This window comes from Magallana gigas, chromosome 7 (assembly GCF_963853765.1).
Source record: "Magallana gigas chromosome 7, xbMagGiga1.1, whole genome shotgun sequence".
NCBI lineage: Eukaryota > Metazoa > Mollusca > Bivalvia > Ostreida > Ostreidae > Magallana > Magallana gigas.
The window spans coordinates 27,351,697-27,379,463 of record NC_088859.1 but is presented as its reverse complement, the minus strand read 5'-3'; the positions used below and the strand labels follow the sequence as shown (position 1 = coordinate 27,379,463).

General features: G+C 33.8%; 2 protein-coding genes across 3 annotated transcripts in view; both read right to left on the bottom strand.

Moving 5' to 3' along the window:
- Positions 1–24,816, bottom strand: part of LOC105348472 (immunoglobulin superfamily member 22-like) — a 44,795-nt gene extending 19,979 nt beyond the window's left edge. Inside the window, exon 1 of one of the 2 annotated variants that reach the window (XR_010707512.1) lies at positions 24,728–24,816. The gene's annotated coding sequence lies outside the window, so the exon portion shown is untranslated. Of the gene's footprint in view, positions 1–22,971; positions 23,073–24,727 lie in introns of those variants that run through there. The other variant, XR_010707509.1, reaches the window with a different exon arrangement.
- On the bottom strand, positions 11,126–22,750 carry LOC136269629 (immunoglobulin superfamily member 22-like). Its single transcript, XM_066065708.1, has 8 exons — positions 22,596–22,750; positions 21,809–21,951; positions 20,319–20,435; positions 19,187–19,253; positions 12,503–12,798; positions 12,117–12,417; positions 11,563–11,634; positions 11,126–11,395 (listed from the first exon to the last, which is right to left on the bottom strand). The coding sequence occupies exons 6-8, from the start codon at positions 12,415–12,417 to the stop codon at positions 11,310–11,312; spliced, it is 459 nt and encodes a 152-aa protein (XP_065921780.1). The 5' UTR covers positions 12,503–12,798; positions 19,187–19,253; positions 20,319–20,435; positions 21,809–21,951; positions 22,596–22,750; the 3' UTR covers positions 11,126–11,309.
- Positions 24,817–27,767: the final 2,951 nt, after the last annotated feature.

The following is a 27,767-nucleotide window of genomic DNA, read 5'->3' as shown; positions in this document are numbered from 1 at the left end:
AATGGAAATATCTACAACGACCCTTCGGGAGTTGCAGAAGCATTAGCTTTATACTACGAAAATATATATTCTCTTTCGGACCACGATTCGTTTGATGACGCATTTCGGTGTCGCGTTGAAACTAAATTCTCGTAAATCGAAAAAGACTGCTCTGAACTGAAAGGAGAACTTCCAGGCGGACCATTAACAACCGACGAACTGCTACCAATCATCCGGAACCTCAAACGAATGAAAGCACCTGGCCTAAACAAGATCACGTACGAACATATCATCTTCGGTGGAGAATTAGCAACCCAGGTCGTTGTCAAACTATTTAACGAAATCGTCATCCAAAGTAGTGTGACCCAGGGAAAAAGTATAAGTCGATCAGTATTCGTTTTACAAGATTTATTAAAACTCCGCAAACTTATTACACTATTCCGCGAGGTCGGGAGTCGGTGGTACGAGCGCCTTGACCGTCGCTCTCCAACTGCCGAATAATTGAAAATGGCAACCAATTACATATAGATAACGAAACATTTTTAACAAAAGATAATAATAGAAAAGTAATTATAGAGCGTTACTTCAATAAACGGATTACTAAGATAAACTGTGAGTCAATTAAGGGTGTCCGGATCAAAGTCACTCAACGCCAGTGACAGGGGAAAAGGTGTCATGTCCAACGGGAACATTTCACACGGTGATAGTAGAATCCCTTTTTCTTGGAAGAAGGGCTTTATAGTCCCCTTATTCAAAGGAGCAGACAAACCAAAAACTTCATGTAATAGTTACAGACTGGTCGCTTTATTATCGTGTTTCCTCAAAATATTCGAAAGTGTTCTCAACAACAGTATAAAACAACATATTATTGACTCCAGTCTGTTTCCTTGTACGCAACAACAGGGATTCCAGGGAAAACTCGGCTGCTTAACAGCCTCCTTTAATTTACATGGAACTATTTATCATAACCTGGAACAAGGAAATCGTGTGTATGTCATCTTTCTGGACAGTACCAAAGCTTTCGATACTGTGTGGAGGCATGGGCTCCTAGTTAAGCTCTTTAACATGGGTATAAAGGGACAATTGTGGTCTATCCTACATGACTGTAATATGGACACTTGTAAATCAAACACAGTCTATATGGTTTCCAGTGCAACAAGGTGTTAGATAAGGGGGTGTTTTGACGACCTTTTTCTATCTAGTATACATTAACGACTTGACGTAGTAAGACCCTCTATGCTTTACGGATGCGAGCTTTGGAACAACTTGTCAGCGAAAGATACTCAGCGGTTACACGTATTCCAACGCTCGGTGTGTAAAACGGCGCAAACAAGGTCCGATATTTGCGAAAGCCTCTTTGGTGTGTACCCCATCAGTTCTGAAATTGACAAAAGAAAGCTCATCTTCTTGGGATGACTTTGTCTTCTAAACTACGAGATTCTAGCAAACAGGATTTTCTTAACCCGCCTTTTCTCCTTGCTAGAAAACCTATCTAAATATCAACTTGGATTTATACCGACATTCTGATTTTGCTGACAGAATATAACCTCCTAGAATTTTTACAACAGTGGTTGGATACTGTAACATTTCCCAATAAGCAAACCTGAAAAATAATCGTGAATCAAGCATTTAATCAACGTCACAGAACTCTCCGACAATCCCGCATTTCCGCTGATCCCGGATTCTCACGATTTTTAGCTATATTCCAAGACAAGGATCCAGCTAAGTTTTCAAATTGGCGTTTCCCTACAAATTGCTACGAAATCTCTCAGTGTAAATTTATCTGCAAATTAATTTCGGATCAACCTTACAAAAACCTAGATACATGTCAATTATGTGGCGCCATACTTTATGATTTCTTCACTCATGTAACATGTTCCTGTTCTGTAACCTACGCAATCCGTAATGCCTGGTGGTCAGAGATCTCGAACTTATTTAGTGTCTATCTCTGCAGCGAACTCTGTGCTCTCTCATACGATGACCTTTTTAAAGCGCTGAGCATAGCTCAGCGCTTTATTGTCGTTAGACTTCTATTTCCGGTGCAAGAAATAACTGCCCTCTATGAGCAGAAATATACATCATTTAAACTGGTAAGAGGTATAGGGAACCAGTTATCTGGGTGACGGAAATGGCCGAGTAGATACGATTGGTTTGCGGGGCTTACGTACATCAGCACGGGATGCTACGCAGTGATGAAAAAATATAGTGCATATTCAGAAGCTAAAATATAGAAAAATAAAATCGATTCTTTGCAAGAAAATATCAAAAACTGTGATAAATTACTGTTCAAAAGGTATAATTCGTGATTTTAACATATCTTTTTTCAGGCAAGTATCCATATACAAGTCGTGTTCAGCTTTAATTCACATCATCTTAAGAAAGTAACATATATTTAAAGAAATCTGGCCTTCGATACTTTAAATTGATATTCATTAAACATAAACCAAAATTTCAATAAGGCTCATTTCCGTCTACGCTTGTACACAGTAAATTTTCTTAGAACTAAGCTAGGTAAGCGCTTTTCAGTACTTTCAGTACTTTGATTTTGATACCCCTCGGTCGCAAAACGTGTGCGCATTTAGATGAAAATAACACAAGCAATTTCCAAAAACTCAATGATCATCTAGTGCTAGATTGTGCCTCGCTCTACTATCGAACCCTGTATCACAAGTCGTCCGCTGACAACGCCAGCAACTCGAACAAATCTCAGAAATACTTTCATCAGTCATTGTAATAAAAACAAAATAATATATAGACAGTTGATTAATACAGTGCAAGAAAAGTAACAAATACGCCGTAAATCATCTACTAACGAGTACTGTAATTACATAGTCAAACTAATACACATCAAATGAGGACTTTGATACACACTTTCAACAGAGGTCAAATTGATACTCATACCGTCAAATGGGGACTTTAATATACACACTGTCAACCGAGGTCATATTGATACACACACCGTCAAATGGGGACTTTGATATACACACCGTCAAATGAGGACTTTGATATACACACTGTCAACCGAGATCATATTGATACACACACCGTCAAATGGGGACTTTGATATACACACTGTCAACAGAGGTCAAATTGATACACACACCGTCGAATGGGGACTAAAATTAACAAATGCTTAACGAACGGAGAACGAACAGACTGTGAGCGGTATCTGAACGCTAAACGGAATTTGGTGAGCGCTTAGTGAACAATGATTATACGGAGCGCGCGAACGAAGGACAGACTCTAGCGCTAGGGACGGTCACCGTACAATAAACGCTAGATGAACGATTGATTTGGAATACATCGGGCGTTTTAATTGATTGTACATATGTTATAATTATGAAAAGATAGATAAATCGAATTTAAGAGGGCTGGATGGTAGTGGCAATTTTTATACTTTATTAATTTTCTAGGAAGAAGAGCTATGTATAAAGATATAGAAAAATATTAAAATTTTAAAGCTAAAATTTATGGATTTTTTTACTAAATGATAGTTTACAACAGAACAAATCATATCTAAAAACTAAAGGAAGATCTGACCACCCAGCCTCCTTGATAAGACGTACAAGAACACTTCTATGTAAATATATCGTTGAAATATAGGACTGGCATTGGTCTCAGTCTTTACAAAAAGCATGTCAGTTTCCGTTCCGGTCAATGACTTCAAGCCACTTGTTATTTGTTTCTCATGCATCGCTTTGGTTCTGTAGTCAATACACGTAACATGTAAAGATAGAATAAACTATGTCACAGTCGTTGTTTGAGCAACATGATATGTGGACGCAATGTTAGTTCCTATCATTAAAAAAATCATCTTGTATTTCTCAGCTCACTTTTAACAATGCAATTACTTCAAATGCGTTTACTTACAACTCATTTCTTTGGATAATAAGAGCCATTGGAGTAAATTATACATATTATGAAATGAAACTTAAGAAATAAAGTGTCGTTATTGAAATGTAGCCCCACAGCTGAAAACCCTGATCAGGGTATATGGTATTGTCTTATAAAGAAATAGCTGCATCTTCTATGCAGCATCTTCCTCAAGTATTATTTCCAAGTAATGTTCTTTAAAGACAAATTCAACAGTTTTGCTCGGCACGAGTTGTTGCATTAGTAACATCTTTAGATGTAACTTAGTGTACCCCCTCCTTCCGGTTCGTTGGTTTGTGGCAACGCACTTTGAAAAAATTAAGCACAATGAAAATTTTTTTCAAAGTGCGTTATATTTGGGACGAAATCAACGCACTTTGTTTTCAAACTGCGTTTTTAAGGCCATTTTTCATGCAAAAACCTTTGAAGGTCAATTTAAACATTGCTTATATGAAAGTTTACGTTCAAAATACAAATTTTGAAAAATTTAGAAATATGCACAGTAGATAATACCAAAGTAACATACATGAGAGAATTGACTTCTGATTATATATGTATGTTGCAGGATAAATTGCAGACAGCGACATTTTCTACGTATTTTTTTAGTTTCTCTCGTACTTCAAACAGCACGTGGTAATTTGTTGTGGAATGAACAACTGATTTTGATTGACTGGAGTACGTGGACTCGCCTGTAACTAATTGATTGAATTTAAGCATTATCATTAAACGATTAATTTTATGTAAACTGAAATTTTATGAATTGTGATGAGATAGTGTAATTGATATACATGTTCGTTTATGTTAAATTCCATGTACACCTTTCTCTCTTTCTTTATATCTCTCCTGTCGTGGGAGGGAACAATTTTTAAAAAGAAGCACATTTTTAGACTATACATTAAATATTAGAAAATATAAATTTAATACATGTATTGTACTTTAAATTCTTTATGAGAATTATTTTTTAAATCGGGCCTTGAATTATATCAAAGAAGTAAATACAGACAAGATCACGGAAAAAAACCCATTTTATTTACCGATATATGTTTGCGAGCTATTAAAAATATCTTAAAACTGCATTGCATATTATTGTATATGAAAATATACTTAAACATATATCATTCTTTAATATAAATTATAAAAATATTGTATCTTTTTCACGGCTTTTTATTTTACGTGTTCTTTATTGCGTCATATTTATTAAAAATTAACAACACGCTGGGATCTTGGGCATACTGGAAAACTTGATTCATTTTACATTCATTTGTATTGCAGATGATAATGTAAATAAAGCATTATGAAGATAAAAACAAAACAATGTACCTCGTCAATCGTGTAACGAATTCCCGGATACATGTGCATTTAGCGTATTTTGAAGGCAGGCTTTGATGTTATATGACATCGGCACAATTCGTAGTAGGTTTAAGTTTTTAGTTTTTACAATAGTTACTCCAGCTTCTGATGATCTCGCTGAATTAATTCAATTTGATTTCATCGCGTGCATACAACTGTTTTCATATCTTCTTTTTTTTTCTGAGAACGATCTTTTCACTTGGAGTTCCGAATGACAATGACTAATGAACTTTGAGTGAACGATTTGAGAACACAAGTTGAACGCACGGTGAGCGAATGGTGAACGCCTTATGAACGGTAAGCGCGAGCGCTTTGTGAACGGAGAGCGCACGGTTAGCGACGCTCGACTGAACGCACGGAAATCGAACGTAAATTTTTTAGAGAATGCATCGTCAAAATGAAAACTCTTATATATATATATATATATATATATATATATATATATATATATATATATATATATATATATATATATGCACTCTCAAATGAGGTCAAATTGATACATATACCGTCAAATGAGGACTTTAATATACGTACACACACTGCCAACTGAGAATCAGTTTGTCTCAAATTTAGTAACCAAAGTCCACTACCAATCGCTTCGTGAGTACATAACTGAAAAACACATTAAATTACGGTAAAAAATATACACACAGCTCAGGCACGTAGCATTGTTTTTTTGAAATTGTGTGGGGGGGGGGGAGCAGACTTAACAATTCACAAGCAAAAAAAAGCTAATTCGCCAATCGGGTCTGAAAGTTACTCAAACTTGCATTATAGTGCTTATTTTGTTCATTTCCAAATGCATACCATTTTTTACAAAGTATGTGTGTGTTGGGGGGGGGGGGGGGCAGATGCCTCCAAATTCAAATTTATATATTTCTTAAAAAATCTCTGTTGCCCCCCCCCCCCCCCCCGCTATATGCCTGCAGCTGATTATTATCACTTCAATATCATCGGTACTTTTCGCACAACTTTGATAACTGCAACCAATCAGTGAATGATGCACGGATTTCACCAGTGATTAAGTTTATGGTCATGGGGCGGCTATTATAATCGTCGCAGCTGTCAAAATAGATTGTGTCGCTGTGCATTAATAGTGAAAACATTTATTTACTATTTTCACTTAAACAATATAATGCTGTCTTTGATGATTTACGCGGGAATGAAGGAAGCGACATTGGAGAAAAAATACATAACCCGCGTGGTTATATTTACATCTTTCTTTTAAGGTGGTATGGAACACCTCCATATTGCGACGTGCTTCCTATCGAAATAAACAAAAAATTCAATTTAATTCTATATAATTTTTCTTTCACAAGTATGTACCTAACAGCTTAGCGCAATCAATTAAAGCGTCGGTTGCGAATCTGTACGTCATGAGTTCGTATCCTTCGAGGCTTTTACAATTTTTACCTTTCCAAAAAAATTAACGTATTGGCAAATATTGTACAATTTAAAAATTCTAAACCGATGAAAGCATTTTGATTATAATGTACTTTTATTCACATTAATATCGCCAGGTGCCCCATACCACCTTAACTTAAACAATAAAATGCTTACTTTGGTGATTCATGCGGGTATGAATTTGCGATATTGCAAAGATGCGACCGCAAATTAAGCTCGACTATACAAGAAAGAGTGAAAGTCGAAGGCAGAAGAGCGATCCTCCTTCCTTTGGATTCATGTTATTTTTTTTTTTAATCTTATTCTTATTTTGAACTTAGTGTCTTATAAAAGAATTATAAAAGAACATAATGCGGCTTAAAAGTTATGCTGTATAATAACATAACAAAAATCATAGTTTTCTTACAATGTTTTTTCATACACGAATTTCTTTGCAAAGAATGAATCCTCTAAACACTGCGATCTTTTCCCTTTTTTAAACGCCAATACTTTTTATATTTTTTTTGGGGGGGGGGGGGGGTCCGAAATAGCAAGGTCGTGCTTCGGCTTACGCATGGAAAGAAATATAAACATTTAGTGAAATTCTGAATCATTGTGTATAACTTGATAAATGTTTTGTGTAAATTGATAAATGTTTAAATGTCAAGATAAATGCATCAAAATAATGTTCCTTAGTTATAAAAGTATCGAATAAGGATTAATACGAAGCTGACATAGCATAGTTAATAAAGTAGCGCGAGACGTTATGTATGCGCAGATAGTTAAGTTTGCCGGATGCACTGTGATTGACCGAAGCCGATCACAAAAATTGTATACTTCAGTGCAAACTTAGCCGTTACGGTTATGTAGGTCATTGTATTATTTGAAAAAAAAGTCGGGGCGTCATTCAAGCGTGCGAATAGTATGCATGAGTATATTAGCGTGTGTTCGAGGTGTATACATGTATCACTTCTTTAAGTGATACCAAAGAAAGCAATCTAAAACCGACCTCACCTTTTCTAAGCTTGAGACCGACAGAGTATAATAGAAATTTAGATTTTGTTTTTACTGCTTGACTTACGAGATGTCTTTGAAATTATTTAACGGCAAATAATTCGTTGGATTAAAATGTACGCTTAAAATGCAAATCGAATATGTAAACAGAACGCCTGACAATGGATACAATATTTTCCATAATTTACAGAACCCTTTTTTCTTAAGAGATAATTAGATCTTATTATATTTCCGTGAATTTCTAGAATTTATTTTATTAAGCATATAATTTTGAAAAATCTGAGTGTTCCGACAAATATGCGGCTAAATTGAACTACGCTCTTTGTATAGGGAATAAATCGTTTTAAAAAATTGTAATTGAATATCAGTATTATCACTTCTAAAAAAATCAGTGTAGGTACAGTCCAGAAAACTAACGGGCATAATTTGACTCTGAAGTAAATTGCATGTCTCTGAATTTCTGTGTACCACAGTACTGATGCAGCATGCGTACTTATGCAACATGCGCACAGCTGCTCACTAAGCGTGCTCCAGACTTGAACTGGCAGTACCAATATTTGATAGGGTCCTCCTTGTCCAATGCATCAAACTGCACCCACAAAAAGGATTTTGACGAGACATGACGTGATTTGATTTTCGATCACGATGTGGAATAGGTATGCTAAAAGCGTGAATGTGAATAGAGTTGAATCACGTGCACGTGAATGTTATTCATGAGGGCAAAACGGGTTGAAATTCGTAAACAAGGCACCTAATAGAGACACGCACACAAGATTTTGCACTTTTTAAATAAAAAACAAATGAACGCACGGCTGTTTCAATTTATTCCATGGATGTGAATAATTAATGTTACTGTTTTCATTAACCATATTTACGAAAACTTGAAACATTAAACATTAAACACGTTATTACACTGCATGGAAGTAAGAATTTAAAAACCTCAATGTGTAGAAAATCTTTAATTTCTTTTGCAAATTACGGGGGGGGGGGGGGGTGTTGACGTTTAGAAGATTTTTCTTATTGTAAATGTAATTTCATTACGCAAAGCTGAATCAAACCATGGCTTATTTTTTGGTCCTATAGTTTACTTATTTTTCCGGAATAGTTTTTCTATTGTGTGCTGGAAAAGTACATGTACAACATGTACATGCATTTTAAGTACCGGTTTGATCGACAGCGTCGATTTAATTCGTTTGACATAAACATGCGTAACTTTATGATCACTCATGGAGTCATGGGTGGAACTCAAATTGATACACAAATTGTCAAATGGGGACTTTAATATACTCACAGTCAAATAAGGCCAATTTGATACACACGCGGACAAATGAGGACTTCATTGCACATACACACACAGGCAAAAAGAATTTTGCCTAAAAAATTGTTATTTGTTCTTTACCCAGCCGAGCTGTGACCATGCACATTAAAATGTGGTTATTATATTTAATACTGTTACAATTTTTAATCCACTGAAGAGCCTAGAGGTTTGCAATTGAATTTATAGAAGTAAATCTAAATAGAAATTTAAAAATTGCATTTTGTGATTAAACCAATGGGCATCTGCACTATCTTGTAAACCCAAGTACTTTTTTCATAATACATGTACATGTATGTAAATATATATATTTTCATAAAAGATTTCCTTTAACTTAGATTAAAACGTGGGGCAAAACTTACGAGACTAGAGTCTGTAATAGGTCGTCATCTGCCTATAAACAATACAAATTATATTACGTAATCTCTAAATTTCTTGTAATTTACGCATTGATATATAGTTGATCGCATGACAGTTTCATGTTAAATTAGCGATACTTTGAGCAAGCTCACAAATGATAACCCCCGCTAGGAATTTTTTTTTTTTGCTGTTTTACATAGAAATATAAAAGGCCGCGCTTAACAAAAGAACTTAAAAAATATGACCAAAATTAAAAATGCACATAATGCAAAATTTATTTAGACTTTTAAGTTAATGCCAGAAAAAAATACACTGTACCTAAAATATTGAAACTGTTTGACAGGAGTGTTAACGTAACAATTCCATTTGTTGAGATTCATTTTGTGAGACTTAACAGATTTACGACTTAGTCGCTAGTTCTGTAGTAAAACGCACCCCTGAGGTATAGTAACAAAAGCAGGACATTTTAGGCAATCATATAATGTTATGGAATAGTAACGGCAGTTTCAATATGGGAAGGAACTCGGTAAATATGATTTACCAAAGTTGCGGGGTATCAAAAGCCTAATGTATTAATGATGAATTTACTCGTCTTGATCAAAAAGTTTTAATTAATGGATACACCATTTTCCTTCCAGTAACCTTGAACCACAAATGACAAAAGCTCAAGGTCATGACACATTTTCAGGTCACAGGCAATCCATGTGTCAAGTTTCAGCTTCTAACCATTATCCATTACAAAATATATGGCCTAGACATGAATTATGCAATTTTTTGGAGTGACCTTCAACTTGCACAAACGACCTTAGGTCAAGATCATGACACACCCTCAGGTCATATGCAATCTTTTTATGGAGTAGGGACTTCCCTTGTTTTTCCATAAGAAAGATAAAGACCAGACACAAATTATACAATTTTCTTTCCAGTGATCTTGTACTTGCACAAATGACCTTTGGTCAAGATCACAACACACCCTCAGGTTGTAAGCAACCTTTGTGTGAAGTGGGGAATTGTAATGTTCCTCCATTAGAAAGATATGGACCTAAATGATTGCACAGACAGACGGACAGACAAGGTCATTCCTATATCCCCAAAACTTTATTATACCTAAAAATTATTATAAATAAATGCATTTCTTTACTAGTTTTAAAAAGAATGACCTAAAAAGAAATCAAAACGAAAATCACACTAAATGGCAAAATACATCTTTAATAACATTTCTTTTATCAACAAGAGCTAATTGAACACTAAGCATAGCAAATTCATTCTTAATATAAAATAGATAACATTGACTGAATTCATTTACCGTTATTAACAATAGCTTAGCCAACTATGCTCTTGCTGTAGATCTTTATCATTCCAAATTCACCTTCATTTTAACTTCATGTACATGCAAAACAGAGCATGAAATGGTTAAATCCTTAAGGATATTGTACATATATGTAGTAAATATTTCATATGGAAAGATCATTAAATACATGTATATAACAGCTAAGATCTGGCATTATTTTCATCAATTTTTTAGCATTCATGTCACTAGGCAGTCCAACATGATATACATGAGACACAAAGTCTGTCACTATAAAAAGGCTTTTATCAGGTTTATGTGTATCATGAAGGCTAACAGGAGCTTACAGCTTTATTTTACTTGTCATAAAAATTTCTTCATAAGACAACCACTATTACAATGAATATTCAAAATCATTATAAAGATACTAAAAATTACTTTTAAAGCAAAAGCAAAAGCTCCTCTGTCTCTCTCTCTAGAAAACTAACAAGTAAATCAATGCACATATACTACATTTCTGATCTGTCTCTAGTTCTGAATATTATAAAATTTCTTTTCATTATAGAAACAAGTCAATTTACACTAAACACTTCATACATTTCATTTTTGAATCCTACTGTTTAAGTAGCTTCAAGTTTGTATTTCTAACAAAGTCTTTGACTTGTTTCCAGGTTCCATTTTTCAAACTCTCTTCTTTTTGAAGAGCCAGGTCACAGTCATGTTTTTTTGGCAGGGTCCTTAGATTTAAAAACTGGCCCATTTGCCTCTTAACTGCTGCTTTCTCAGCTGCTGTCCATTAGGTTTTCTTTCTCCACTTATTCTTTTAAAACCTGAAAGTAACACAACAAGTTCAACTGCCTTAATCAAATAACATATTGACATAAAATCCAGCTTCAAAAATACATAAACATGCATTACTCTCTGCATTGCTATTTTGTATGGCAGAAGCTTATACTTTAGTTTTTTGTTTACTTTCAGTTTTAATTCAGACAAATACCTCTTTGCTTTTTAAGTTCTTTGCTTGGGGGATCTTCTTTATCTCCAGTTCCAAACACCATTTCTAGACAATCTTAAAACAAAATCATAAGAAACAGTAGCTGCTGATGTCTCGGGTCACTTTGGTGACTGCAGACCAGGATCCATTATTAGGGTCCCTCATTTCAATATAGTAAGCTGTTAGAGGAGATCTGCCATCATTCTTGCTGGGTTTCCAGGCTAACACCAAAGAGGTTTTCTGAATGCCCGAGAGTATGACTGGACCAACTGGTGGCGATGGTTTTTCTGAAAATGCACATAAAATACACTTTTTATATGCATTTGAAAAGAAATCTCAACAACAGAAAAAAATCAAAATACTCAAAATACATGATGTGTATTGAAAACGTTTTCATGAAATGGCATTGTTACAGACAAAATAAACCCAGTGCTTTTGATGGCAGACCTAATCAAAGATCATGTAAATACAAACATTTGGTTAGCCTTATTCATACACCAAGCTTTGTAAATACAGTGTATGAAGTGCTTAAACAATGAGTTTTAGCTCAAGTTTACCTGGAGGTCTCTTTGGAACAACAGACGTGTCCAGTTCACAGGTTTCTCCTTGTCCGTTCTGGTTCAGGGCAGTTATAGAAAAGAAATACTCTTGGTCTTCATCAAGTTTGGGGACCTTGTAAGACGTCTCAATGGCCTTTAGAGTGGCCACCTCCTCCCAGTCACCATCAGAGCCTCTCTTCTGCTTCACCACATACCCTGTCACCTTGGAGCCTCCATCTGAAGACAGTGATTTCCAATCCAGTGTCACAAAATCGGGACCAAGTTTAGACACTTTGACTTTGACTTGAAGATAGAACATCTAAAGAGAAACAAAGATATTTAACCAGTAATCATACATTATCTTACACACTTAAGCATACATTTCAACATATGTAGGCTCTTACCTATCTTCCTCCTAAGTCTCACAGGTTCGTTGGTCTCTAGTGGTGAGACTTGTCCCTCCTCATTAACAGCAGACACCCTGAACAGATAGTCAATGAGGTCTTTGGGAGAGTATTTGGTGGTGTTGTCATCCATCTTGGCCACTTTGCTCCATCTTGCTCTGGTGCTAGGTCTGGACTCAATAACATAGCCTGTGACTGGAGAACCGTTATCTTTTGTTGTTGGCTTCCATTCAAGTCAGCAGATGAAGCAGTGAGATTGGACACACTGAATGGTCCCTTACGGGCAGATGGTTTGTCTAAAACAACAAGAAATCTGTGAGTCAATACTCACTAGTTATACCCCACCCTGATGTGAATATACAAAATAAACACAGTCATAATGTAACAGAAAGTGGACATTAGATGTGCTCAAAAATGAATCCCATTAAATGGAATGCCTACCACTAAACAAAGAGTACATGTGTTAAAATCTCTCGCATCTGCGATGAACAATTTCTGAGAAAACTGTAATGAAAATTTATTTTAAATTCAAGTCTAAGAATACATTTGTCATTTAATAGGAAAGTGACATCTAATTTGTACAAAAACGACTCCCACCATATGTCATATGCCTATACAATGAGTGTGTTAAAATCTCAAGCAACTGTATAAATAATAGTTGCCAATTTAAGAAGAATGTGACAGAAATTTGTTACCAACATACAGACAGATGAACAAACAGACCCAGATGGATAAAACAGTATATCCCCCTCTCGTTTGAATTAGGGGCATCTCACTGGTTAGTAAATAAATTTAAAAGTAAAACAATACGAAAAAACCAATAATTCTGCAAAAAATGCAGATGTTCCTAGCCTAGAATATAAAAACATAGGTAATCACAGATTACAAAGCTCACCGAGATGAGCCATCACCCTTATGAGACATCAACTTTATGAGACCACCTTTATCATATTATATGAAAATCATACTTTATGATCTTGGATATTCATGGATTAAGAAATAAAGTACGAGTTTTCGTGAATGTTGCAGATTAACCTCCGAGGTCGAGAAATGTTGTTTTGAAATATAAAAGCCGAGGAGGTTATCCTGCAACATTCACGAAAACAAGAACTTTATTTCTATTCTACTAACAGCCCAGTATTTCTACAGATCGTTTCTCCTATAGAGAGATGATCTAGGTCATTTTGACGGCTGTTCTGTGTAACCCCAACGGTTTTGTTAGTAATGTTTACATGTGTATCGATCAAAGGAATCACATGCAGACGACATACTTTTTTCTTAGGATTTTAATACTCTTCACTTATTAATAAAAATCTTTGAATCACATTCCTAATATTTTAAGGGCAATTTAATACGATTATTACTACTACACGTTATATATTTTATGTAAAAACACGCAGTGAAAATGTGCCAGGGAGGTCCTAGGAACAGCCGCATTGATCTCTTAAAAATAAAGATTTGAGGCAATACACATTGTTTTGACTGGAACTAACACGTGAAATTGACATGGTTTTAAAACTTTTACGGTTTGAAGTTGTTCTTCCATGATCAGTGCGAGACAAATGGGTATTTCTGATCTGATAATTTACTGATGACGTTCGTGGTATATTGAAGAATAATGTCCGCGGCATCTCTTTGATCTCGGCAATAACTGTAGTAGAATGTATCATAATATACAATACTATACAGAACAATATCATGATACAATATCATATCATAAAATATCAAAAAAATTGATACAATATTATATTGTATCATATAACTTTTTACAATATAACATATAATATTTTGTATCATATTAAACAATAGTGTTTCATATCATACAATACTTAATCATAGGAATCATGTTATATCATTTAATAACAACCTCATCTTTCTATCAAGCAGGTTTAATTGAGGTAGGAGATTTCTTTAACATCGTTGATAATGGAGATCAGGCTCTGCATCTGAAGCAACCTCTGCGTTTCATTTATAATATAGTAAAATCAACTATGCAAGCTATCATCTATTACACATGTGACCTGTTCCAAAAAACTACACCTCATCCAGCATCCGAAACCTATGGCTCAGATTCAGCATTCAAGCCTGTCAGGTGCATCAGTATCATAAGACGCATCACCCATGCAAGTTTGGTGAAGTTAGGACCAGTAATAACTAAGATATCATCATCAGAGGGCACCAGGAATTAAAACCTTAACCTCCTCCAGCATCCGCAACCTAAGGCTCAGATTCAGCATTCATGCCTATCATGTGCATCTGTATTATAAGACGCCATTCATTCAAGTTTGGTGAAGTTAGGACCTGTAATAACTAATTATTATTAATTATTAATATATTTTTTAGCATCCTTGATAATGGAGATCAAGCTCTGCATCTGAAGCTTCCTCTGCGATTCTTTCATATTACAGTTTAAACAACTATATAAGTTTGAAATAGTACTATTATCTATGTAACATGTGACCTGTTAAAAAAACTTAACATTATCCAGCATCTGAAACTATGGCTCAGACTCAGCATTCAAGCCTGTCAGGTGCATCAGTATCATAAAACGCACCATCCATGGAAGTCTGGTGAAGTTATGACTAGGCGTAGCTAAGACATAACATTAGAGGGCACCTGCTCAAAAAACTTTAACCAACTCCAAAAACCTTAACCTCCTCAAGCATCCGAAACCTATGGCTCAGATTCAGCTTTCAAGCCTGTCAGGTGCATCAGTATCATAAGACGCACCATCCATGCAAGTTTGGTGAAGTAAGGACCAGTAGTAACTAGGGATGGGACGATCCACCGATGCACCGGTGCATCACGATATTTATTTTGACGATATTTGGATCGATACATTTACCATTAATACAACGATACCTAAGCGAACTTTTTTTTATTTTCCAAAAATATCTGAGCTTCATATATCGGCTATTTTTAGTCTGCGCGCCTAATATGAAAGTACAAAGATGGCGGAAAACTTCGTAAAGTTGTCAAAACTGTTAGGAAGCTAAATCTGGAGTGTGGACAACTTTTGGAATACTTGTTTATGAAAAAGTAGTGTATATGAGACTTAAGTAATTTGTAAATTGTGCAACGCTCAATTTAAATATATCAAAATAACTTTGGACATGTGGTATTACATCCACAGATTGAATAAATTTTTAACCCTTATTCATGTTTTCATTTAGTTGCAATGTATCGTGATATGTATCGTATCGCATCTCATGTATCGTGATATGTACCGAATCGGCTAAGTACAGAATCGTCCCAGCCCTAGTAGTAACTAAGAAATTATCTTCAGAGGGCACCTGCAACGAAAACTTTAACCAGCTCTTAAAACCTTAACTTCTCCAGCATCCGAAACCTATAGCTCAGATTCAGCACTCAAGCCTGTCTGGTGCATCAGTATTATAAGACACACCATCCATGCAAGTTTGGTGAAGTTAGGACCAGGAGTAACTTATATATTGCTATCAAAGGGCACCTGCAACAAAAACTTTAACCTGGTCCAACAACCTTAACCTCCTTCAGCATCTGTAATTTAGGACCCAGATTCAGCATCCGAGTCTTTCAGGTCCATAAGTAGGTCCAGATGCATCATCCATGCAAGTTTGGTGAAGATAGGACAAGTAATAGCTTAGATACAGGACCTGCAACAAACACTTTAACCAGGTCGGGACGCCGACGCCGGGGGTATAGCATAATCAAGCTCCTCTTGACTTCGTCTCGGTGAGCTAAAAAGGAATGTTGTCAGTAATAAAGACCACTGTAATATTACAATTTAAGCTAGACTTACTAGGTTTTGTTTTCTCCTAAATAAATTTATTTGCATTCAATGAATAATACAAAATCTGACTATTTATTTTTAAAGCATATCAGCCATTCTCTAGAAATGGTTCCAAATATGGGATTGCTTTCAGTGAAAAATGAACTTTTGATATTCGTGTTTTAATTGTAATAATATTGAAGTACAACTATTCGCCGATATAATTATGAAATTTGACTCACCAAAATTTCTTCGTTCACGAAATATTTGATTTTGAAGACCATATTAAAAACCCTGTTACGGAAGTCAGAAGTGAATTAATGCAACTAATCCTCGGCCTGTACAATAACAGTAAACATCACTAGCCATTTTGTTTGATATCATATTGAATACGAGTGATATATTTGACAGAATCATGAAGAATTTAAATTAAAGGGGAATTAACATATTTTCAAAAATATCTTTATTTTAAGAAAATCTTTATTTTCAGCAAAAAAAAAAAAAATAATGCATCGTCTTTCATTTAAATTTAAATGTAAACTAGGAACAATTTCATATATTCAATGATTTTAATTAAAATATTGAAACAACAGAACATTAATATAGAGATGTTGAGAAATTGCACATCACAAATTGATGTCAGAGGGATTTTTAAAGACAATGATCCAAAGTTACGGAAGTTAGCAAATGACCTTTTTCATGGAGACTATTTTTTCCAATACATTTTACAACCAAATATTAGAGAATAAAAATCAAATACAGGTTATTCATTGTAGAAAATACATTTTTAACTTAATAAGCACACTTTTTAAAAAATTTCTTTCCTTTAATAAGTATGTAATCAACATTACATAGATTTAAAAATGTTGACATGAAATATCTGTCTAAAATAGTGAAATACCTAATTGTATTAAACTTGCATGCTCTGATGGATGTACCAAACACAATTATGAAATATACCGGTAAAAATTCAAACATATAAATCAGTTGTCTTTTTATATTTGATAAAAAGCTTGGATGGTTCGTTACGGATGTCAGAGATTATCATTTCACAAATATCTACTCCTATGATGTTTTAAATAGTCATGAAATTTATTGGTTATATCTTCCTAAACTTCCTTTTTTTGTGGAGGAACTGGGGTCTTATCCCCATTAAAATATGGGTTGACTGAATCCACATCTCACCTTTTTCGGATTTTCACTTATGTTTCTCCATGTTTGCCTGCTTTGCATTGTATGTATATACGCATATAATGTATTAATGCATATATATACATAATTATGTATATGTATTGTTACTAATAAGTCAACTAAATAAGGTCTGTTTTTCGCAAGTATATATAAACTCTTACTAGTTTAAGTTTCGGGTATTCTTAAAAAAAACTGACATCCGTAACTAATCATGTTTAGAAAAAAAAATCATGAACAGAGTATTTATCAAATATTCTGATCCGGGAATAATACCATTTCGATATAAACATGCATGCATATTAATACAACCTTGAAAAGCCAAATATATTTTGGTCACCTGATATTTTTTTTTATCAAATCACATGTTGTAGAAAACAATAAGCTTGATGCACTATATTTCAATAGAGTAAACTTTAAATAGCATATTATGCTAATATTACATGAAAAATGACCACTTTGATGATTTTAAAACATAAGAATAGATTATCCGTCGTGGAAAATATACATAAGAAGCACTGGAATGAACAGATGCCGAATCTGTTTTTTCCCCTGATATCCGTAACGCTGCAGCAAATATTTAAAAAATATTGTCAAATGATAAATTGTCTTAGGTGAATTGGTTTTAATCTGCAACTGATATATCTCTTGCAAATAAAAATAAACTAAAACAGATAAATCCACACATATTGATTAATATTTTTTCGATAGTTTAGCACACTCTCATCATATTTTTCTCAAAAATGCACTTTGTATCAAAATATTAATTGCTTCAGTTAAGAATATCAAAGTTCCTTTACTTTCTAAACTCATGTTCTGCTTCGCTGAATAATCCAAATTATTATCGATGGAAAACCGAGCCATATATCACTGATTGAAAATACTGTTACGGATGTCATACGTTACGCCGGTCAGGGGTTTTGGTAAATTTTCCTCTCACTGTACCATGCTATTACATTATTTTTCTACAAATGATGATAGATAGCTTTGGAACACTGTGTTCTCCAAAGGCATCATGAATAAGTTTTTCAAATGCCATGAATTTAGTTGAAAATGGCGTTACGGAAGTCAGGCCTTGAAATGCGTCAAACTCAATTTTCAATTTTATAATCGATGATTAAAAAAACACATAGATTTTCGACTGTAAATTGTATATATTTTTCTTTTAATATGCCTATGACATTCAATTACAATACTATCAATAGATATTGTTTTGAATATCATCGCTTACTTTTAAGTCAAACACGTGTTACGGAAATCAGGACTGTTTCAGCGACAATATATAAATCGGGGGGAAAAAAGAAAGAAAAGATTGTTATCAACAGGTGTTTACTGACAAAACACGCTATGTGATGTTGAAATAAAAAATGAGTTTTAATTGTCTCTTTAATCACCGTAATGCTATTTAGTATTGTAGTAAAATTGAAATATTCACGTGCGACATGCTGAAAAATACACAAATCGATTTTTCATTGAAATAATTTGACATTATTTGACACTTCAAATGCACATTGTTTGGTATCAAAATTTGTAATTTTTACTGTAGATATCTCCTGAGAAATGTATCAGCCAAATACATTAAACGGCAAATAATAATTTTGTGATGAATGCAGGCGACAACATTATATCATAATTGGAACCATTTTTGGAGAATGGCTGATATGCCGGCCACCAGCTTCCTTGTGATGGAGGATTTACCTATAAGTTATCAAAATCCAACTTTTAAAAGCAAATTTTCACTGTACCTTAGAATTCCATGGATAAGACTTGAGTCCATAGTCATATAATAGCTCTTCTCCCTCATGTATATCTCTGTTGTGAATAATAGTAAAATTTGATAGTCAACTAAAGTTATGTAACCAATTACTTTAATTTATTTAAACAAGTACATTTCATTATACACTTGTTGACAGGGTATAACATGTATAAGGACAATAGGGGTGAAATATCATGATACAAATGCATTACAATTCACGACAAAATTAATTTTGATATTCGGTTCATTCTAGATCAATTTCGATTTAATTCAATTCAAAATTAGTGAACATATTTCTGTATAAGACATTCATTATGATTGGTTACTGTTTGTCAAATAATACAATCAAATTTCATGCAACATAATGCCCCTTTAGAATGGACATCAATGTTACTACACGTACTATAATTTACCGATAAAAAAATTGAGTTGATATATTGTTAACATTTTAATTGTTACCACTTTAGACCAGTTTGAAATGATATCAAAATACCATAACATGGAAGACATAGCATCTTCGCTAGCCAAATGTCGGATTCATTATTCTCATCTCCCCCTGGGCAGATTTAGCTAACTTCAACATAACTTGCTTATTTATAATGACTTTTCAGGGCATCCAATCAAATTGTTCATTTTATTCAGCTTATTCACAGTAACGGCGGCGCAAAGTGATACTTGCTTTTATTGCACGAATCCAGAAAAATTAGTTTGAGGAAGATATATACATTTGGCAGTTTTTACCATGTATCTCAAGTTATCTATTACTTCCTGCACCTACAGGATGAGCTGAAGAGAAATTTATTTTCGGTATTTGTTGTGATTTGTTGTTGGTAATCTGGATTTGGAATAAAAAGTGTTAGGGTCGGCGCATAAAAAATAGGGTCGGTCGGGAAACCGGAAACACACATATTTTTTTTTTTGGCCTAATGTACATGAAAAAATAATGTTGATAATGTATTGAAAAAATATTTTTTTGTTTTCATTTTCTCCTCCTATGGGACTTAAAACTTTTGGGTTCATAAACTTAAAAATAAAAAAAATGTTGGCCTAATCATGATAATTAAATCAGTACCAGTAAGCCTATAGTACACGGTAAACAGGCAAAATTATTTTGTAAATACCTGGTTCCAAAAAGACATAGCACTTCCCCTATTAATTTCATTTTGCAGTTGATCTCTTTCTTGCTCCCATGGTTCACAAGCCTTCCCAATCTACCATCTTCTTCTGATGCATCAACACTATAAATGATCGAGTTAAATTAATTGCTTCCATTAATAAAAGATTCATACCAAAATATATGTTTATAATACTACAAGAACTCATTTTCTTTAGTAAAAAGTTGGATAGAGCCTTTGTTTAAATCAAAGAAATAAAAATAATATAGGCTTGTGTAAACTATTATAGATTAATTTTTTTAAGACATGTTAAAAATTTAAAAATATATACATCTATCAGAAATGCATGTTAGGCCTTACAGTACTTAAGTACTGTAAGGCCTAACATGCATTTCAGATAGATGACAATGTTTTTATATTTTTTCTTTCTCTGTCACACAAACAAGAAGCAAGTGCATGCAAATAATTCCTGGTTATTATATATAAGCATAGTACTGCACAACACAACACTCTCATTATTATAATATTATGCAGACTGTTGTATACTAGTAGTTGTGATGTTTCTTCATGTATGTGATGAGGAGTAAATTTTAGTGTATTAGTTGTAATTATTATAGTGATTTTAGAATGCGTTATTCAGACAATTCAAGCTGTACGTGTTAGGGTAATTAAGAATGAAGCAAATTAACGTCTAGAGTGGTCAAGTTTTATGAGTTAGCTTTTGATAATTGCAGCCTTGCATGGGTGCTATTGCTTGCAGAATGTCCTGCCATTTTTAATTTCAAGCGTTTTTTCAACGTTGATGTAATAAACAGACTTGTCCAAACGTTTCTCTGACTAAATTTTTAAAAAATTGATGATCTGAAAAAAAAACGAAAATTTAACACCCTCACTGAAAAATGGCAAAAAAAAAGTTTTGAGATAGCAGTATTTTCAGGGTCGGTTGGGAAAGCGGAAACAAACCTATTTTTTCTTTAGGCCCTTTAAGATTTTTATAGAGTTAGAGTGATGTAGAAATGGAACTAGTTTATCAATATATAGATTAACTGAAGCTAATGATCTGAGATAGTCATCAATTGGAGCCAGAGTAGTATAACAGATAGGGGATTTTTATTTAGGATTCAAACAGTGCACAGGAATAAAGTATGTAATTTGACTTCCCTCTGGGATGATGTAAAAAAAAGTTGTAAATAGATTCATTTGTCTTTGCGAGATTCAGTGATGGAAAAATATGTTTTAAATTAATTACCATAAGAGAAATGACAGCTATCTCTGTGACAACATTATTTAGTCCATACAAATAAAGGTGTTCACTTTTCTAAAATCTTTGAATGTTGAATTTTCCAACTGCTGGAACCCTTGACTACCACCATAAAACCAGCCAAATATGTTTAGCTATATACTTGATTAAGCCATGGCCTGGCATTAAACCAATATCCATATATTTAGGTACGTAAGAAAACAAAAAAGTATTTCATGAGAATCTAGACACTTACCACAAATCTCTGTAAACAAAATCTGTAGCCAGATGAGAACCCTTCTTCCAAGTTCTCACCTTCCTTCGTTGTTATAACCTTTCCTGTATACACTAACAAAAAGTCGCCTGCATTTCTGCGGCCAGTTGTTCTGACTCCTCTGCCTATAATATATAATATAAGTGTCCAGGAAGCTACATGGAAATTATAAAGAAATTGTTGATTTCAATTTATATGTTATTGTCATATGTACATGTATATACTATTAGATGAATTGCACTGATATCATGTCAAAGAATTTGTACAAAAGAAAATTTTTGTATTTTTGCAGAACAGTATAGCTCCACGTGAAATTCAGGTTGACAGACCGTAGAGCTACAGTTCCACCCATGCAAAAATTGTATATTTATTGCACACAAAAAGTTCCACATGGTTTTGGACTATTTAAACTAATTTAGGAACATCTTCTGTGAAAATTTTTAATACCGAAAATGTTCTTCAACAATGATGAATCCACAGTAGTCACTAGTCAACTGAATTTTTTATTCAATATTACATGTACTTCCTTGGAAAATGAAGTTCCTTGGTTTTAAATTTAATGTATATATATATTTGTGCAGCTATCAGCGGGCCATATAGCAGAATTTATTGATAATATGGAGAAATACCTGTTGATAACCATGAAGCACGCAAAAGTAATAGGATTCATGAAATATTTAACTCACAATAGAGGAATAATACCAACTAGATTGGTCTCCAAACAAAATTCAGAAGTTTAATTTAGGGCAATTCAAAAATTTTTCCTTACCTTTGTTCTCAAATAAACTTCTATTAAATCCTGGTGGATCAATATTCTTTTCACTCCATTTCCTTGACTCTTCAATGGGATTAACTCTTTTTCGATCTTTTCTTGACATATGGTTTTCAATATGCTAAAGCACGTACATCCATTTTTTTTTTTGTTTACGGTTTTCCACACTGCAAAGATTGAGAGATTATAGTAAATCCCAGTAGTTTATAAAACAGTTTTCTCTGTGTATAATCACAAATTTTAAACTGATGATCAAAAAAGTAAACAGAAAAAAACCCTTATCATTCTGTCGAATAACAAGAAACTGTTAGATAACTTTTATAGATGAGTCTAAATAGTAGTTATGGGTGGGGGAACATAATAATGTTTATACCATTTGACTGTCCTTAAAGGCCACACATTTTTACCGGGTGGTAAATCTCAGGTGAGGGCGGGGCTTAATTTCTAGAGGTGTAGAAGCCCCTCTGGGCTTGCAGTCTACCAGCGGTCGTGAACGCTGCTAATCATTAAACACAAGAAGCGAATTAATACACAGGAAACAAGCATTCTGAGAGTATTGCATAAGCAATACACGTCCCCTACCGGTTTGTGGAAATTGTAAAAACAATGCACTGTTATGCAGAATATCGAACCCGAACATTAAAAAATTCTCGAAAATATGTCAACCAGACGCTACAAAAGTGTAATCTTGATCTGTAGTTTAACATTTTGAAGCTGTTCAGCAAATTTCATATTACTCCTCAAGTACATAAAGAAAAAAAGTATGGAAAACTGAAGTGGGACAGACAGACAGACAGACGGACGGACTGTCAGACGCAGAGGAAAGCTATAGTCCCCTCCGGTGAAAACCTGTAGGGGACTAATAAATATTAATAATTAATCAGTCAGAATTGGTCTTAGTTTGAATATGTTGTTGTTCTAATGATATGAAGCAATTTTTCATGGAAATGTTACGCATTGTCCGAATTACACGTGTGTAAAGTACAATTTAAAAAAATCATTAAATTAATTCTGCTCTAAAAATGTAACTCAGTACATTGTGTTTAGCACTTGACATTTTTAGGAAGTCAATTTTAATAAATATAATTGTATAAGAATTCAAACCACTATATTCAGCCTTTTTATGATGACAGTATTATTGGAGTTTGTTTTCCATTTAGTGACGTTTTCCTGCAAAAAGTTCTAGTTGAGTGTATTTCCAGTAAATACAGCTTTAGTAGCTCATAAGATTGTTTAAATTTTTTAATCTTTTTTTTTTTTTTTACATGTTTTGGAACTGCTTATGCATCTTCGTGGAATTTAGTAGGTCACATACAAATATAAATTGCATATTTTCAATTACTGACTTTTATTTTCTATAAAACAATGTTAATACCGGTAATGTTAAAAGCTCAATTTTAATTCCCCTTTTTTATACGTGACGGAAGATATCAAAGATAACGTTGGTAATTGCTAGCAAACAGAAATCAGCGGACCTGGCCAGATCACGCTCGGACGATCACGTCCATCGAAATGGGTGCTATCGTTCAAACTTGATTGACAAGCGGCATCATTTTGAAGTTTGTACAGGTAAAAAAGGGGGCGTTTGTAAAATGTTCGGCCTTTAAACTTTAACAATGTAAAGAACAAATACACACTGCGATTTCATTGGGTGTTTTATTTTTAATGATGATGTAATGTGTCTCATGAGCTCAACTTTTGTCAAGGGTTTATGCAAGAAATAACAATAAGCCTCATTATTGTGAAAATGGGTTTTTTCTTTAGCTAAAAATTAAGTTTTTTCAAACATCATCTTTTTAATTTACACCAAAATTGTGTATAGCAAATCCTGACGGTTAGAGCATCACAACATTCAATGTTTTAATGTGTCCAGTGGGAGCTTCGTCAAAAGCAGAAGAGAGAGAGAGAGAGGAGAGAGAGAGAGAGAGAGAGAGAGAGAGAGGGTTTAAAAACGACGAAGGATTGGGTACATCCTCTCAACGTCAACGAGTGGACTTCATGCAGGACCCATGACAGGATGGTAGTACCCCTACCGAATCGATCGTTTCAGGGACGTATATACGTCCCTGATCGTTTCGGCAAAAATAGATTAAACCTCCCTTCACACAGGCAAACATAAGGATAAATACCTTCCAACGGCTCTAGCTGCAAAAGGTATCGTAAGGTGTTTCGTAACTAGTGTTTACTAGTTGGAAAGATGACATGCAGTCAACTTTCGCCATTTTGATGATCCTTAACGCATGCGCAAAAAAAAAGGTATCGGGTTCGTTCGCCCCATCTACCTGTTCGTCCAAGTCCGTTCGCCATAAAGGAACGTAGCATCGGGGGGGGGGGGTGCAAATCAACAAAATAGGCATTATAACGATTAGTGAATTACGTCTTTTTTTTTTGCCTGTCAATGTTGAAATAATTACGTCTTAAACATTTAAAAAAAAAAAAAGAATACTGTGATTTCAATTAAAGTCAGTTAAAGAAAATAAAGTTTTCATTTTTCTATCTTTTTCATCCAACATTTATCATCGATGTTATGTTTTTAATTCCGTTAACAATGTTTACAATTGTTCAATAAAACTAAATTTTCTTTAAATAACTGACTTTAACTGAAATCAAAGTATTCTTTTTTTAAATGTTTAAGACGTAATTCTTTTACCAGTGGATAATGTTAATTAATGGTTAATAATTTAAACTGAAAATTATGGAAAGCTTTTTTCTATATGTTCGCTTTGTTTTGAAAACAATTTAATCCAATGAGGATACGAGCAGCGGCTTTTTTGATTCAGAATAAAAGTTTTTATAGCCCTAATCTTATCAAAAGAATCTTATTTATAATTAATAATTAATCTTCTAAGTTGGCCATGCAGCTACACGTAGGTTAATCTGGACACTATAATATGTGTTGAATCCACTGAATGCGGTTTTTTATCTTATATAATTTGAAACTTTATTTACAAAAAATCGCTTTAAAATTATATTTTAATATTGCAAACGGGCCTTGAGCGAACACATTTCAGGGCGAACGGAAATTAGAGCGAACGGCGTCAAAGGGCGAACGCGTTTTAGGGCGAATGAACATATGGATATGGATATATATGGATATCTAGGTATATTGAACATTACTATAAGCTACCAGCCTAGCCGCTAGGTCTTTAAATTCAGCCAACCACTTATTAAACCGACATATTTTGTTAATTTCAAGCGGAAATATAACGTACAGTACAAGTTAAAATTCATAATAACTTATCATATGAACTAAATATAACTAAATAGGATAAATATCAAGTTTGGTACAAAGTGGTAACTGAGGTAGCAATTTCGGGTTTGATGCTTAGCATTAAAAATGTAAGCTAGGTATATCCACGTAGCGGCTTGTCTAGATTTCTGTTCAACAGCGTAGCTGCTACATGTACATGTACGTAGCCCCACGTAGCCGCTACGATCCTTCACGGCCTTATTTTTTTTAGTGGAATCCGCGCCTGGCATAATATAATTTATTAAAGCACATGTTATTATATTTATGCAAATGTTTAGACAGATAAAAATGAAAACAGCAATATTATTAAACGTAATTATTATTATAATATTATATAAATTAAACTGTAACATTAAAGGTAAGTCATGATTTATTTAAATTGTGTTTTAAAAAACTGTACGCATTAAAACCCTAGTTAAAGCCTCAGACGAGAAGATACACCACAAATAATCAATCACAAAAATTAAAATCATACACAACGATATATTTCACAAAAAATATAATGATGGATACTTATAGTCATTACATAATTAAATTTTGATAATTGACGCTAATTGTAATGCCTTCATTTTTTTCCAATTGCCAGCGGTTACAATGTGTGTTTTTTTGTTGAGTCTTTATATTTATATGTGTGTATTAAATTCGTTGGTATCTTTTCATTTAATAATCTTTTACGCCTTGCAATTGGTATGTTATATTGATTGTGCATTTATAGCTTAAATTGATTCGTTGATATATTTTCATATTAATTCATATATAAGTTGTATGATGTAATGATATGCAAACAGGCGCGGATCTAAAATTTACTTAAGGGAGGGGTGTTGGGGGAAAATGATGTTGATTTATTGTGTTTACATAGTACAAACTACTTCAAAATCAACAATGTACAAACTATAATGGTTATAACACGTTTTCATGTCATAATAGCTAGGTTAGCAACTTCTTAATTAAAATGAAATTATTGCTTTTATTTTCCTCTACACTTCCCCAGTACTTGCTGATTTCATGTTTACATGCCATTGGATATTTTCTTTAACGCCATGCAATTAATATTTGTATGGCACATTTATTGTGCATATCTAGCTTTTCGTTTGATAACACATTAATTAATATTGCTCTGAAAATTGCACATCGTCTGTATGTAATAAATGAATACAATGATCATCCTGCAAAGACAATGGCTGTTAATATGGATGCCTATAGAGGATAATGAGCAATTTTTGTTGTGACGTCTTTAGTTAGTTGTATGAAATTGTATGTGATGGTTTATGTACATGTATAATATTAACGATTTTAAGTAAATACTGACTTATACTGTTGGAAATAATTTACCATTATACCAGTTTGTATCGATCATACACGGATTCTTGCACTGTATTTGTAACTGAAGGTATGATTCAATTTAATCGAAAAAACAAGTATGGATGTAAATTTCCGTTTGTTGAATAAATTCCTTAACATATTTATAACACACGCTATGCGATAAAATATTTTTTAAAAACCAAAACAAATAGTACTTACCTTTATCTTTTTACGCGACATTGATCGTCCTTGATATCTGTATGTTTTCAAGCGCTTATATGATCCAGATAGAATGTAAACTTCCGTTTTAACCCGCGCATGCGTGTTACCCTTCGTGGTGTGTATACCGCCATGCTGACGGGCTGATAATTATACACACACAGCATACACAAAACGGAAAAATACTTCCAACTGGTCCATGCACCAATTTTCACATATATGGTTTATGGCATGATTTTAAGCATTTCTAAGGTGAAATTCAACTGAGGACCAGATTTTTGTCCTCACTTGAATTTTGTGTTCTCAGTTGTTGCTGTGTAACTTGACGTCGGCTCTCAGTTGCCAGTGTTTACGAACGCACACACACACACACACACACACACACACACACACACACA

What these genes read in the sequence shown, in the direction of transcription:
- LOC136269629 (XM_066065708.1), bottom strand. Translation starts at nt 12,417, where the DNA reads ATGTTCTATCTTCAAGTCAAAGTCAAAGTGTCTAAACTTGGTCCCGAT. An exon ending in TGTTCCAAAGAGACCTCCAG is followed by an intron (nt 11,635 to 12,116) that starts GTAAACTTGAGC and finishes TTTTGTTTTAAG; the next exon opens with ATTGTCTAGAAATGGTGTTT. An exon ending in AGAACTTAAAAAGCAAAGAG is followed by an intron (nt 11,396 to 11,562) that starts GTATTTGTCTGA and finishes TGTTACTTTCAG; the next exon opens with GTTTTAAAAGAATAAGTGGA.